Raw genomic sequence first — 14829 nt, 5'->3', positions numbered from 1 at the left:
TTACCTATATTCTGGCAGTAAAAATTTCTGTCAATGCACCTAGACCTTGACAACTCTCACATACCTTAGAAGATGCATCTATACATGCTAAAAATGTGTTCCACGACTGTTACAATGTAACTAATGCCAATACTTACCACTTTCAAAATGTTTTCTGTTAACTCTTTCTCCTGTTGCATCTGATTCATACTAAAAGAGAAATGATGGAAAATCATTCAAATGTTATTCTCAAGACTAAAAAATTCTGAATTGAAAAGCATCATTCTTTAAGGTGAGTTTAAGTATTTTAATGCTACTACTTTTCATGCTTAAAAAAACACACACAAAAAAATACTTTCTCTTATGGAAGCTCATTAATTTACCAGTATTTTCTCATTTGTCTTGAATAACAAAACTTTCAAGGGGCTGGGGTCGTGGTTTAGCAGTAGAGCGCTCACCTAGCACGTGCGAGGCCCTGGTTTCGATCCTCAGCATCACATAAAAATAAATAAAATAAAGGTAATGTGTCAACTACAACTAAAAAATATTTATTTAAAACAACGGGGCTGGGATTATGGCTCAGCGGCATAGGTAAGTGCAAGGCCCTAGGTGCAAGGCCCTGGGTTCGATCCTCAGCACCACATAAAAAAAAAAAAAAATATATATATATATACATGTACATATATATATATATATATATATATAAATTTTTTAAAAAAACTTTCAAGACAAAACTTACTAACAAAAGTTCATTTGTGGAAAGTTAGAAACTGTGCTTTAGATCAGTAAATGAGGATAAACTGCTACCTGAAACTTAAGAATTAAAACTTCATGTTCAAATTTTTGTAATAAGCTTTGAATTTGACAAAAAAATAAACACTACTTTCTGATGAATGGTGCAATTCTTAAAATGCTCTTCAGAACTCTCTATCCTAGATTTCTAGAGCACTATTTGATTCTCCAACCTTATAACTCCTCCAAATAAACCTTTATGCAGGCCCTCTGCTCTGCTTCCTCTATAACACAGGTTATTTAAAACTTGCTAAATTTTTTAAAATTCTGATTTAAAAAATGTCAAACAAAGGTCATATATGCCAACTTACACACTTAACTGAGGGGGTCCAGGTTTTGCTTGTTTGACAGGAAAACTACTTTGAACAATTGTCCTAATTGCCCTGAAGACAAGAAAAAATAAAATTTAATATACCAATAAATATCACTTCAATTGTTTCAAATACTTAGAAGATTTGTAGCATAAATTCTCTGAAGCTTTGACATGTTATTTATGTTCTCTCTCTCTCTCTCTCACACACACACACACACATTTTAAGCAGCATGCTTTTAATATACACATTCACAAATTTGCTGTATACTCATAGCTCCAAAAATCCTGAGAATCCCCTAGGGCAGGAGAACCTTAAAAAGACACGCCTGAAAGCCAGAGTGCAATTAAACAGAGGTTTCCCAGCACATTTTGGGTTTATGAAATAATTTACCATCTATTGTAGAGAAGTATAGCCATGGCAGTGGTTGGGGGTAACGTGGCCAGATCCATGTCTACATGCTTTGTCCCAGGAGGAACTTTACTGATGCAGAGCAGTTCATTAAGTAACATATTCAATACTGGAACAGACAAACTTAAAAGAAGCAAAAGATACATGTTTGCATGTTAGTGCCTAAGAAGCAACAAATACACAATTCTAAATCATCACTAAAAATAATTACATTGTTCCAAAAGGTCAAATCTACATTTCAAAATAACTTTTTAAACTTTAAATTATTAGGAAAAAAAAAAAAAGAAACATACACATAAAGTAGAATAAAATGAATCCGCATCATCCACTTTCAACAATTATCAACTAAAGACCATCATGTTTCATTTCTACTCTAATTTCCACTTCCCAAATTGTAAATATTTTAGATTATATCTCAGAAAAAATGAACTTTTAACAAAATCACAGTACAAATTCCACATCTAAAAAAAAAATTAAAAAAAAAAACAAATTCCACATCTAAATATTTTAAATTTGCTTATTATCATCAACAATCCAACTACCTTGTCTGGAGGGCTGGGGTTGTATGCAATGATAGAATACTTGCCTAGCACAAGAGAGGCCTTAGGTTTGAGCCCTAGAAAGGGGGGGGGGGGGCTATATCACATGATCAAGCAATTTAAAATTCTAAAAAAATAACTCAAAATACAGATAAAGTTTGTGGGCAAAGATATTTAAGGGCTTGGGATTTATATTAGTGAAAAACTAGAAACAAACAAAATGACTGTCAATGAAGAAACAGTTAATGATATGTTAAGTGAAGGAAAAAAAAAACAGTACACAAGATATAATCACAAAAACGAAAATGGGAGCTGAGCGCAATGGTGCATTCCTGTAATCCCAGAGACTGGGAAACTGAGGCAGGAGGATCATAAATTCAAAGTCAGCCTCAGCAACAGAGTGAGGCCCTAAGCAACTTAGTGAGACCCTGTCTCAAAAAAGAGTTGAGGATGTAGCTCAGTGGTAAAGTGTCTCTGGGTATCCTCAGTACCAAAAAGAGAAAAATATAAAGGGCTGGGGCGTGGTGTAGTTTAGACCACTTGCCTAACATGCTTGGAGTTCAATTTCCAGCACTGATAAAACAAAAACATACAAAGAACAAGAAAAATGTTAAAAAGTACTTCTCTCTAGAATTCTTTCTTTCCTGAACTTTTCCCTGTTTCCTATAAAGTATTTCTTTTTAAACTGAGAAGAAGGGGATGAAAGAAAATAATTTTGTTTTTTTTCTGGTCCTCAAGGCACACCCTACTTTAAATATATTTTGTACTTTCTGAAAAATACCTGCATATTTTACCAAGAAAACACAGGAAGAAAACTTTCATTTTAAAAGCCAATATCCTAAACACATACACAGAAATAAACAAAAGTATCAAAATAGTACTCCAAATGAAATTTCATGTAAATCTTTATACCTTTTCTCTAATATGTCTAAGTCCCACTTCAAATGTGCAGCAACTTTAAGAGCAAGAAGTTTTAAAATACGATTTCTCTTGTTATCAGGTGGAGGTTGAACCTGGTTTTGTTCATTAACTGAAGGTTTGGAAGCCTGTTCCAAAAACTGAACTATAAGTTGAACTGGTGCAGGATCTAGGATTTAAAAGAAAATAAATTTCTAAATTTAAGTTTTAATTATGGATACACAAAAAGAATTCAATGTACTGTTTTGTTATGCCATAAAAGGAATCCAAACAACTGTGCAGCTATAAAGACTAAGGAATACAATATATAAGAAATACATCTGAGGGCTAAAGCAGATGATCTAGAAGAATGGGCAAGGAACATTAGTACAGAAGAAACACTTCACAGGGAAGAACCTAGTAGTTATTCCCAGTTCAGCAAATGACCAATGCCAATTAGAGGAAAGAGGTGCAGGCTGTAAACTAATGAGTTGACAATTAGAGGAATCTCCATCAAGTTACCTCTCAGCACCTGCTCCCTCCAATGCAAAAAAAAAAAAAAAAAAAAAAAAAAAAAAGAATAATACCACCTACCTGGCAGGATTATTCTGAAGACTGAATTAACCCAGATAACACATATAAAGAATTAAGCACGGTGCCTGGCTTCTGGGAAGCAATTTTGTCAAATGGAATGAACTAAAAAAGACATAGCACAGTCTGCCTATATAAAGTACACTAATTTCTCAGACTAGTCTCTGAAGACGACCTTTAGTTAAGGACTGCCTGTTAGATTCAATCTATATTTGGATTTGAACTAAGGGAAGAAACTTAGGTTTTCATACCAATACCTCTTTCCAGAAATGCGTGAAGTTTTCCTGCTTCTCCCATAAAGCCCATTTAAGTGGGATATTAAGCATTATCATCACTATGTAATAACCACCTTGCAACTATGTAGCAGTACCTGCTTTCAAAGATTTTTAACACGCAGCCAGCTTTGGAATATAAAATTCTCTCACTGAAGAACAAGAGTTAAACAAGAACCCAAGATAATAACTAGCGTCGGGCTCAGCATCAAAACGGATTCCTCCCCACCTCCCTGAATTTATACCGCCCCAGGTTTTGTAAAGAGGGTTCGGGTTCCTAATGCGGTGGCGCACCCCTTAACCCAGTTTCTCGGGGAGCTGAGGCAAGAGGATCAGAAGTTCGAGGCCGGTCTGGGAAACTTAGTGACAACCTATCCCAAAACAGGGATGGGGACGTAGCTCAGTGAGTTGAGCGCCCCTAGGTTCAATCTCCAGCACCGCGGGTGGGGGGTTCCGGCCAGCATCCCCGACCCAAAGCACCGCCAGACCCGTACTAAAACCCCAAACAGTAAAAAAGGACCTACAGAGGGCGAAAGGGCCTCTGCGACGCCCCACGGCGGCACCCCGGCCCAGGGATATTTAATATAAGGGGTTTAGCTAGAGGCCCTGACAAGCTTCGGGGGGCCCAGAAAACCTGAGTGGAGGGAGGCTGGGGCGTGTCCCGCCCCCAGGGCTGCAGGTGCCATGCTTACCCGGGCAGGGCTTGCGCAGATGCTTCTCCAACAACGACTCCTCCAGCAGGAACTCGAACCAGCAGGTCTGCGGCGGGGTGCAGGGCCGACTGGAGGTGGCCGCCTCCCGGTCCGCCGCCTCCGCGCTCATCCTGCCCCCGCCGCCGCTACCACTAGGGGCGTTTCCCGGCTCCAACCTGACACTCGAACGCGGGACCCGAGCCTGTGGTCTGCAGAACCAACCCACAGAGAGGACACAATCAGAACGTCCGAAAAGCTCACACAAGCCAAAATGGCGGCGCGAGCCGGAACTGAGCTCCTAGATCCGCCTCCCTAAGGCGCCACCCACCTCCGGACCAATCGTCGTCTAAGTTGGTGATAAGGGGACGGGACTAATCCTCAAGCCACGCCTTTTTTGGGTTGCCCAGAGAGACGGCTCAGTTTGACGCTAGGTAGCGGAGGCGCTTTCCCAGTTCTATGGAAATTCCTCAGCTAGCAACCTAGTCTGGGGGTGCAGTTGGCCTCAATGTTTTCGTAAACACGAAGAGGACAGTTTCTAGTTGTGACTCAGGAAAGTTACGTTTGGTGCTTTCCATTTCTCAGATTTCCTCCCATCTACCTCTGTTCTGCAGAGGTCCCCTACTACCTTAGGCACCGCTCCCCTTACCACCACCCCCCATCCCACCCCCCCCCCCGTCCAGCCCACGACATCTTCCAGGAGGGATGACGGTATACAGTGAGATCAAAATTTTCTACTACTTCTCATGACTAGCTTTCAGTATTTAGCGCCTCAGGGCTAATCCTCTTGATATCCCCACTAGAGGTTACGGTAAACCCATTTTACATTTACTCCTTTCTGTAATATTTCTATATATTTTATTAACAAACTGTACAAATCGAAGAGAATTAATCATAGATCGTAGACTGATTTAGAGTGTATTGACCACACTCTACCACTCTAAAACTTTTTTTTTTTTTTTTTTTTTTGGTACTGGGGATTGGACTCAGGGACACTCGACCACTGAGCCACATCCCCACCTCTATTTTGTATTTTATTTAGAAATAGGGTCTCACTGAGTTGCTAAGGGCCTCACTTTTGCTGAGGCTGGCTTTGAACTCAAAATCGTCCTGTCTCAGCCTCCTGAGCCGCTGGGATTACAGGCGTGCATCACCAAGCCTGTCTTTTATTCTTTTTTTTTTTTTAAGACAGCGTCTAACTAATTTGCCTAGTTGATTGGTTCCAACTAACAGTCTTCCAGCCTCAGTCCCCTAGTAGCTGGGATTACAAGAATGTGCCAAAACGCTTGGCTAACACTTGAGATAAGAGATTTAACCTCTCCACACCTTAGTTTCCACATTTGAAAGCAGGAATAATGATAGTGCATAAGTCAGGGTTGATAACAGAATTAAGAGAGGTCAAACTTAAGGGAAGTACAGGTAAATGATACTACCCGTGTTAATCAGTTTTCTGTTGCTATAACAAGATACCCAAAATTGGGTACTTAAAAGATTTTTAGTTAACTCACAGTTTTGGAAGCTGAAAGTCTAAGATCTGATGACTCTATTAGTTTGACTCCCAGTGACAGTCTCATGGAAGATGACACCAAGATGGCAGGACCTATGGAGAAGATATCACAGGAAATAGGAAGCCAGAGAGATTCAGGGGTCTGGTTTGGCCTTTTTGTTTTTTTTTTTGTTGTTGTTGTTTTTTTTTTTTTTTTTTTTGTTTTTGTTTTTGTTTTTAAGAGAGAGTGAGAGGGGAGAGAGAGAGAGAGAGAGAGAGAGAGAGAGAATTTTTAATATTTATTTTTTAGTTCTCGGCGGACACAACATCTTCGTTTGTATGTGGTGCTGAGGATCGAACCTGGGCCGCACGCATGCCAGGCGAGCGCGCTACCGCTTGAGCCACATCCCCAGCCCTTTTTTTTTTTTTTTTAGGGCAGCTTTCCCAAGCTACTCTTTTTTTTTTTTTTTTGAGAGAGAGAATTTCAATATTTATTTTTCAGTTATCGGCGGACACAACATCTTTGTTTGTACGTGGTGCTGAGGATCGAACCTGGGCCGATGCACGCCAGGCGAGCGCGCTACCGCTTGAGCCACATCCCCAGCCCAGGTTTGGCCTTTTTGTAACAACTTGTTCTTGTGAAAATTCATTTATAAAACTCATTCCATAATCCCATCTGAGGGCAGTACCCCAGTGACCTAATACCTTTATTTTATTTATTTGTATGCAGTGCTGAGAATCAAACCCAGTGCCTCACACGTGCTAGTTGAATGCTCCACCACTGAGCCACAACCCCAGCCCAACAGGGAAGCTTTTTATACAGAGGCTGTTTCCTAGAAAAAAAAAATTGGTAAGTAATAGCTAATATATAAAACTCTTGTATTTGCAAATCATTTTCATATATGTTATTCTAATTCTGTCCTTTAAGCAAAATTGTTATACGTCTTTTAACCAATGAAAAAAACAAAGGATTTCTGGATATTTCCACTTCACCATCTCATAGGTGGCATATATTCAACATTTATAAAATGAGTTTCAAATCTGTCCCTTAGATATTCTCTATACTACAATATGTTCCTATAATCTATTCTGTTACTGGAGTCAGAAACATGAGTGTCATCTTCCTGTCACTTTTTATGCCTAGTTGAGGAATAAAAGATGCCAAATCTTCCACAGATAAAATAACAATTTAATCTCCCTACTGGTATTTTGTTAATTTAGGCTCTTCAAATTTTGAGAGTCTAATTCATGTTTTCCAAACTGTTATTTAGAGCCAGAGGATTCCTTGGAGGCCCTCTAGAGGAGGAAAAAACTGTGTCTGGAAGAACATGTGCATACAGTGATGTACTGTAGGCTGACTCCCCTCAGTTTCAATCATAGCTTATTTTTTTAATATATTGGGCATTAGAAGGATCAATTCATCAACAAAAGGTGAGATAGAGCAGCTACTCTGGGTGAGGCACCATGTAGATGATAAATAATATGGTCGATGGGATCCCTCCATCATAGAGCTCACAATGTAATGGGAAAGCCAGTCATTTGAAATGAATCTGAAGTTGTGAAGTTCTAATAAAGAGGAAGCCCAGGATGTTATATTAACTAAAACAATTAGATCTGAGGAGTGGAGGTAAATGGAAATGATGAGTGTGGAAGTTTAAAAAGAAATTTGAAAAATGAGTGGAAATTACCTAAACTGAAAGGGGAAAGGAAGAGCTTTCTTCTGGGATAGGGGTGTGTGCAGTAAAATTTATAGAGGCTAATTTATAGAGGCTCGGGTATAGAGGCTCAGGTAGGAAAAAGCCTGAACTGTTAGAATAATCAAAATAATTTGAATACACATGCCTGTAATCCCAGCAGTTTGGGAGGTTCAGGCAGGAAGATCTCAAATTCAAAGCCAGCCTCAGCAAAAAAGCAAGGTGCTAAGCAACTCAGTGAGACCCTGTCTCTTAATAAAATACAAAATAGGGCTGGGAATGTGGCTCAGTGGTTGAGTGCCCCTGAGTTCAATCCCCAGCACCAATAAAATAAAATAATTCAGATACAATCAGACCATGGAGATAAAGAGCATGGAATGGGGAAAGAATAGAGAGGTCAGTAAGGACTAAATTTTCTGAGGCCAAGATAGGCCATGTTAAGATTTTGGACTTTTTTTTTTTTTAAATTTTTTAAGCCTATTATGGCTGCAATATTAAGAACAAGTTAGGGAAGAGTAAAAGTGAAAAAGGTTCTGGTAAGTTCCAGAAACAGATGAGGCAGTGGTACACTGAAACTCACAGGGAGAGAAAAGACGAGGTAGAAGGAGAGGAGCTAATTCTGCAGGGCTTATTTATAGTGAGCAGGAAGCCTTTGGAATTTTTTTTTTTTTTTGTAAGTTTTAGGTGGATACAATATCTTTATTTTACATTTATGTGGTGCTGAGGATTGAACCCAGTGCCCCATGCATGCTAGGAGAGCACTCTACCACTGAGCCACAACCCCAGCCCTGGAATGTTTTAAAGAAAGAAATGACAAGATAAAATTAATCTTTTAAATTGCACACTCTGTTTTTTTTTTTCTTTTCTTTTTTGTAATGGGTTGAACCCAGAGGTACTCTATCTCAGAGCTACATCTCCAGTCCTATTTTATTTATTTATTTGTTTATTTATTTATTTGGACAGGTCTTGGCTAAATTGCTAAGGCTGGCCTTGAATTTACAATCTTCCTGCCTCAGTCTACTGAATAGCAGGGATTGCAGGCTAGCACCATGACTAACCAACCAGTCTTGGGTTCCTCTTTAAACAATGAATTAGAATGTGTTAAGAATAGGTAGTTATGGGGCTGGAGTTGTGGCTCAGTTGTAGAGTATTTGCCTAGCACATGTGAGGCACTGGATTCAATCCTCAGTACCACATAAAAATAAATAAAATAAAGATACTGTGTCCATCTACAACTAAAAGAAAAAAAAAAAAAAGGTATGAGCCAGGCAGTGGCATATGCCTATATCCCAGTGGCTCAGGAGGCTGAGGGAGGAGAATCTCAAGTTCTATTGACATCAGATCAATATTGTCATTGGATTTGCCATTTTAGATCAGGAGCCATTTTATCTAGAGGTTCCAAAGTTTTGATTCTGAGGCAATGCTGCTTAACTTCTCATTAAGAATGTGTGCCTGTAAAACGATCAACCTCACCCCAGTTTAAACTCCTGAACAGCTTATGAGATTCCTCTTGCAGGCTATAAAGCTGCTCTGTAAGTGCCCACAGGATGCTGCTCTCCTTGGAGGGACAGCCTTGTCGGTATGCTTCCTGTTACTGACAATAAATCTCTTGAGTGACGTTCTGTGTGTGTGGTGTGGTCCTGGAACTTCATGTGTACTCTGTAAGTGTCCTTTCAAGTTCAAAGCCAGCCTCAGCAAAAGCAAGGTGCTAAGCAACTCAGTGAGACCTTGTCTCTAAATAAAATAAAATAAATAAAATAAAAATGTTAAAAAAAAAAGTTTTGAGCTGGGCGGTGACACACATCTGTAATCCCATCAGTTTGGGAGGTTGAGACAGGAGGATCAAGGGTTCAAAGCCAGCCTCCACAATAGTGAGGCCTGTCTCTTAATAAAATACAAAATAGGGCTGGAGATGTGGTTGAGTGTCCATGAGTTCAATCTCTAGTACCAAAAGCAAAGGTAGTGGTGCCCACCTGTAATCCCAGAGGTCTAGGAGTCTGAAGAAGGTGGATCAAATCAGCCTCAGCAATTTAGCAAAATCTTGTTTCTAAATTTAAAAAAGGGTGGGGTAAGCTGGGGGGATGTGGCTCAGTGGTTAACTGCTCCTGGGTTAAATCCCTAGTACCAAAAAAAGAGTAAGTAGTTTAAGACAGGTACCTTGATCAAATACAAAATAGGGCTAGGAATGTGGCTTAGTGGTTGAGTGCCCCAGAGTTCAATCCCCGGTACGCCCCCCCCCCAAAAAAAAGAAGAATTTATGAGGTTAAGGGATTTTTTTGTTTTGTTTTTTTCTTCTTTGTCTTCTTATTTTTCTTGTTTACTATGAAATATTTGTGGATGGTAAAGATCCAGGAGAGAGGGAACAGTTAAAAGGCACAAGAGGGTGAGAAGATGGTCTACCAAGCCAGGAGGCTGCTATTAACTGAAGGGATGTGTCTTCCCTGGAGTAGAAAGGAAGCATCTAGATTCAGGAAGGCTGTTCACTTAGCTGAAGGGTAGCTGAGTGTCCCTTCTTATGGCTTCTGTTTTCTCAAAATAAGCCCTTTTTCTAAGGGCCCCCAGCCCTCTTCTTCATGTCCTTGGTCATGACATTTTGCCAATGCCTATGAATCATCTTCCCTTCCAGGGAATAGTGTCTCACCTCATCTCTACAGGTTTCCTCAATTGAAAAAAGAAAGGAATCAACAAATGGAAGGAAGGAAGGAAGGAAGGAAGGAAGGAAGGAAGGAAGGAAGGAAGGAAGGAAGGAAGGAAGGAAGGACGACGTGCCACAATTTTGAAGGTCTTTTTCTTCAAGTCTTCAGAAAAAGATTTAATAACAAAATGAGAGCTAAAACAGGAATGATTCAAACTGTGCTCAGACAAAGCTCAGGTGGAAGAGTTTCTATATCACCATTAGGTAAAACAGCTAACAAGTAATAAGTGATTTTGTAGGGGGAGGAGTGCTCAACCACTGAGTTATGATTTTTTGCTCTGATTTTTTTTTTTCTGAGACAGTGTCTCACTAAATTGGCCATACTGACCTCAAACTTCTTTTTTTTAAAAAAAAAATTCTTTTAGTTGTAGATGGACAGAATGCCTTTATGTTTTTTGTATATAGTGCTAAGGATCAAACCCAGTGCCTCGCACATGCCAGGCAAGCGCTCTGCCATTGAGTCACAGCTCCAGTCCCTGACCTCAAACTTCTGATCCTCCTGTCTCAACCTCTTGAATAACTGGGGTTACAGGAATGTGCCACCATGCCCAGCTAGAACAAATGACTATTCATACTGCTAATGTACTATTATGACAAGATGGTTCCCAAATGCCCAAACTTTGAAAACTCTATCCACTGGAATAAGAACAAGAAGTCACAAAGTTAATTAAAAAATATATCAAAGGAGAGCTGAGGATGTATGTTGGTGGTAAAATCCTTGCCTATTATGTGCAAGGCTCTGGGTTTGGTCCCTGGCATTGAAAATAATAATGATGATAGGATAATAATATAAATTAAAACCAGAGTAGGGGCTGGAGTTGTGGCTCAGTGGTAGAGCGCTTGCCTAGCCTGTGTGAGACACTGGGTTCAATTCTCAGCACCACATACAAAGAAATGAACAAAATAAAGGTACATCAACATCTAAAAAATTAAAAAAAAAAAAGAAACAGAGTATAGTTCTGTGGTTGTGACTGTATCATATAGTACTTGCCTAGCATGTGTAAAGCCTTGGGTTTAACCCTTAGCCCTACAAAAAATGAAAAAATCATGGAAGTCCATGAAATTTATAGCTATTCATTGTGGTCTATATAAAATAAGTATGTTCAGATAATAATAATCTTCTGTATCATTAAAGTTTAAGAACTCAGTACAGATTAACTTTAGATTTTGACAATTAAATAATTGTTACAGATATGAAAATGACAATGAGAGTTGTTATGTTTATTTTTGGTACCAGGGGTGCTTAACCTAGAGGTGCTTAACTACTTAGCCACATCCCCAGCCCTTCTTTGTATTTTATTTACAGACAGGGTCTCACTGCTGAGTTGCCTAGGGTCTCACTAAGTTGCTGAGGCTGGCTTTGAACTCATGATCTCCGGCTTTACCCTCTCAAACTGCTGGGATTACAGGTATGTACCACCAAGCCTGACTCACAAATATTTTGATGTTTATCAAACTTTGAGCTCCGCTTGTAGAGATGATCACTTGAAGTCTTTGTCAATGTTGGAGGAGTCTACTGGACCCAAGCTTCTAGCAAGGGACCCTTGTCCCTCTAAGCAATACATGTGGAAGGTGTCCATTGAAAAAACCCTAGAAATCATAATCTGTTTCTTTTTTTTTAAGAGAGAGTGGGAGAGGAGAGAGAGAGAGAGAGAGAGAGAGAGAGAGAGAGAGAGAGAGAGAGAGAGAGGGAGGGAGGGAGGGAGGGAGAATTTTTAAAATATTTATTTTTAGTTTTCGGCGGACACAATATCTTTGTATGTGGTGCTAAGGATCGAACCCGGGCCGCACGCATGCCAGGCAAGCGTGCTACCGCTTGAGCCACATCCCCAGCCCCATAATCTGTTTCTGATCTGATGCAAGACACATATTCTGTGAAGTATGGAATCCCACCACTGGCCACATTTTTTTCCCCTAAGTTTGATGTGTTTAGCTTCTGTTAGCAGCGTTCTGTGATTGTGAGACAATCCTAGGATGAGATGAGTGTTCTCTAAAGATGTCCCCTGAATGTCCAAAGAAGAGACTTAACTTGCCTATATCAAAGACTTTCTGAAACAATGGGCAAATAAAATATTTAAATTTTTCATTTAAAAAATTTCATTTCAGGAGCTGGGGATATAGCTCAGTGGTAGAGTGCCTGCCTGGCACATGTGAGGCACGAGGTTCGACCCTCAGTACCACATAAAAATAAATAAAGGTATTGTATCCATCTACAACTAAAATAATATTTTTTAAAAAAATTTCACTTCAGAGCCAGGCATGGTGGTGCACACCTGTAATCCTAGTGGCTTCAGATGCTGAGACATGAGGATCACAAGTTTAAAGCCAGTCTCAGTAATGGCTTAAGGGCTAAGCAACTCTAAATAAAATATAAAACTCTGTCTCTAAATAAAATATAAAATAGGGCTGGGGATGTGGCTGAAATGGTTGAGTACCCCTGAGTTCAGTCCCTGGTACCCGCCCCCCCACCAAATTTTTCATTTCAAATTTTCACTTATAGGTGTGTGCCAGGCATTGTGACACACCTATAAATTCCAGCAACTTTGGAGACTGCAACAAAAGGATCCCAAATTCAAAGTCAGCCTCAGCAACTCAAGGAGGCCCTAAGCAACTCAATTGAACTCAGGAGCACTTGACCACTGAACCACATCCCTAGCCCTATTTTGTATTTTATTTAGAGACAGGGTCTCACTGAGTTGCTTAGCACCTCCATAAAACCACTGAGGCTGGCTTTGAACTTGGGATCCTCCTGCCTCAACCTCGTGAGCCACTGGGATTCGAGACTTGCATTAGCATACCCAGCCCCAACCCTTTACGTAGTGATATTAATCCATTCAGGAGGACAGGGCCTTCATGATCTAAATGCCTCGCATTAGGATACATTGGGGATTAAGATTGCAACATATGAATTTTGAAGGGACCAAAAAATTCAAAACATAGTATTGAATCATCTTGACTTGGCCAGGACTTACCTAATTTTAAAACTGAAAGTCCAACATACCAGTAATCTCCTCAGTTTGAGGCAAACCTTAACACCTGGCATGCTGCCTGTGCAGTAGCATCTGCTCACTGTGCCCCAATGCTGGGAGCCAATGTCCCTACATGGAGAAGATGATGAGAAGGTAAAAGAAGATGGGAAGGGAAGGTTATTGTTAACTATTAATTTGTCAGATGTACTGAAAGATGACGTAAGACCTGAAAGGTACTTAAGTGCTTGGCTTTGTTTTATTTTTGAGTTGAGGTCTCTCTATGTTGCCAGGCTGGCCTAGAAATCCTGGGCTCAAGGGTTGGGGGAATGTAGCTTAGAGGTACAGCAGTTACCTAGCATGCATGAAGCCCTGGGTTCAATGCTCAGTACCACCAGAGACAACAAAAAGCATGTAGAACTACTGGGCTCAGATCAACAAAAAGTTCACAAATGAGATAGTACCAGATTTAGGAATATAGGAATAAATGTGCTGGGCACGGTGGTGCACATATGTAATCCCAGTGACTCCAGAGAGTCAGGCAGGAGGATTGCGAATTTGAGGCCTGCCTCAAGATTTAGTGAGACCTGTCTTAAAATGAAAAAAGAGCTCAGGATGTAGCTCAGTGGAAGGGCATCCCTGGGTTCAATTACTAGTAACACACACACACACACACACACACACACACACACGAATAAATGAAATTCTAGCAAACATTTTTATATGTTTTATATTTTATATGTATATGTTTTTATGTTGATAATAAACTGTAGTAACTAATCATTTTGTCCTCCTCTTTCTTCATGATAGTTTAAAATGTTCTCTTTTACATCTTCCCAGATTTCTTTTCCTTCTGTTAGGGCATAAATTCTTCCCTTCTGAAATGTGGACCTCTCACACTGCCAACACACAGTATAGGAAACCAGAAGAATTACCATGGAAAAACAAAATGCAAGTATGCAATGCATAATTTTACTTTTCTGTATTCTAAAACATAAAAGTTCCCTGAGAATCACATTTTAAAAAATAAATTTGGATTCATTTCATTTCTTTGAGAATTTTTTTTGGTGGTGCTGGGGATTGAACCCAGGGCCTTGTGTATGCAAGTCAATCACTCTACCAACTGAGCCATATCCCTAGCCCTTTTTGAGAATTCTAAAAAAGAAAAGAAAAAGAAATAGAATTGTTATCAACAGAGAATTTGAAATTTTATTTAATATTTTGGGGGAGGGAACTATGCTGATTACATTGCCATCTTGTGGCCTCTTGGGGTAGTGTTCCTATCTGCCAGTAATAAAGATTAGACAAAATCACCTCTTCCAGGTATAAGAATAGGATCTAAGCTGAGTGCAGTGGCCTGTAATACCAGCAGCTGGGGAGGCTGAGGCAGGAGGATTGTGAGTTCAAAGCCAGCCTCAGCAAAAGAGAGGCACTAAGCAACTCAGTGAGACCCTGTCTCTAAATAAAATACAAATAAGGTTGGGAATGTGGCTCAGTGGTCGCATGC

The 14829-nt window shown here is 39.8% G+C and overlaps 2 protein-coding genes across 4 annotated transcripts in view; one reads left to right on the top strand and one right to left on the bottom strand.

The window, feature by feature from the left end:
- The window catches only part of INTS8 (integrator complex subunit 8), a 52581-nt gene extending 47825 nt beyond the window's left edge, over window positions 1–4756 (bottom strand). For both annotated transcript variants that reach the window (XM_081266119.1, XM_081266120.1), the window contains exons 1-5: window positions 4485–4756; window positions 2945–3119; window positions 1476–1616; window positions 1083–1154; window positions 138–189 (exon numbers count right to left, since the gene is read on the bottom strand). In XM_081266119.1, coding sequence (XP_081122245.1) covers window positions 138–189; window positions 1083–1154; window positions 1476–1616; window positions 2945–3119; window positions 4485–4614 — 570 coding nt within the window. In that variant the 5' untranslated portion in view covers window positions 4615–4756. The remainder of the gene's footprint in view (window positions 1–137; window positions 190–1082; window positions 1155–1475; window positions 1617–2944; window positions 3120–4484) is intronic.
- TP53INP1 (tumor protein p53 inducible nuclear protein 1) overlaps window positions 1–14829 on the top strand; it is a 182652-nt gene that overhangs the window by 107984 nt on the left and 59839 nt on the right. Inside the window, exon 5 of one of the 2 annotated variants that reach the window (XR_014018772.1) lies at window positions 6249–6350. The exons of the other annotated variant lie outside the window; for it this stretch is intronic. The gene's annotated coding sequence lies outside the window, so the exon portion shown is untranslated. Of the gene's footprint in view, window positions 1–6248; window positions 6351–14829 lie in introns of those variants that run through there. 2 annotated transcript variants of the gene reach the window in all.

Source organism: Spermophilus citellus (assembly GCF_964194105.1).
Source record: "Spermophilus citellus genome assembly, chromosome: 14".
NCBI lineage: Eukaryota > Metazoa > Chordata > Mammalia > Rodentia > Sciuridae > Spermophilus > Spermophilus citellus.
This window is presented reverse-complemented; position numbering and strand designations above follow the sequence as displayed.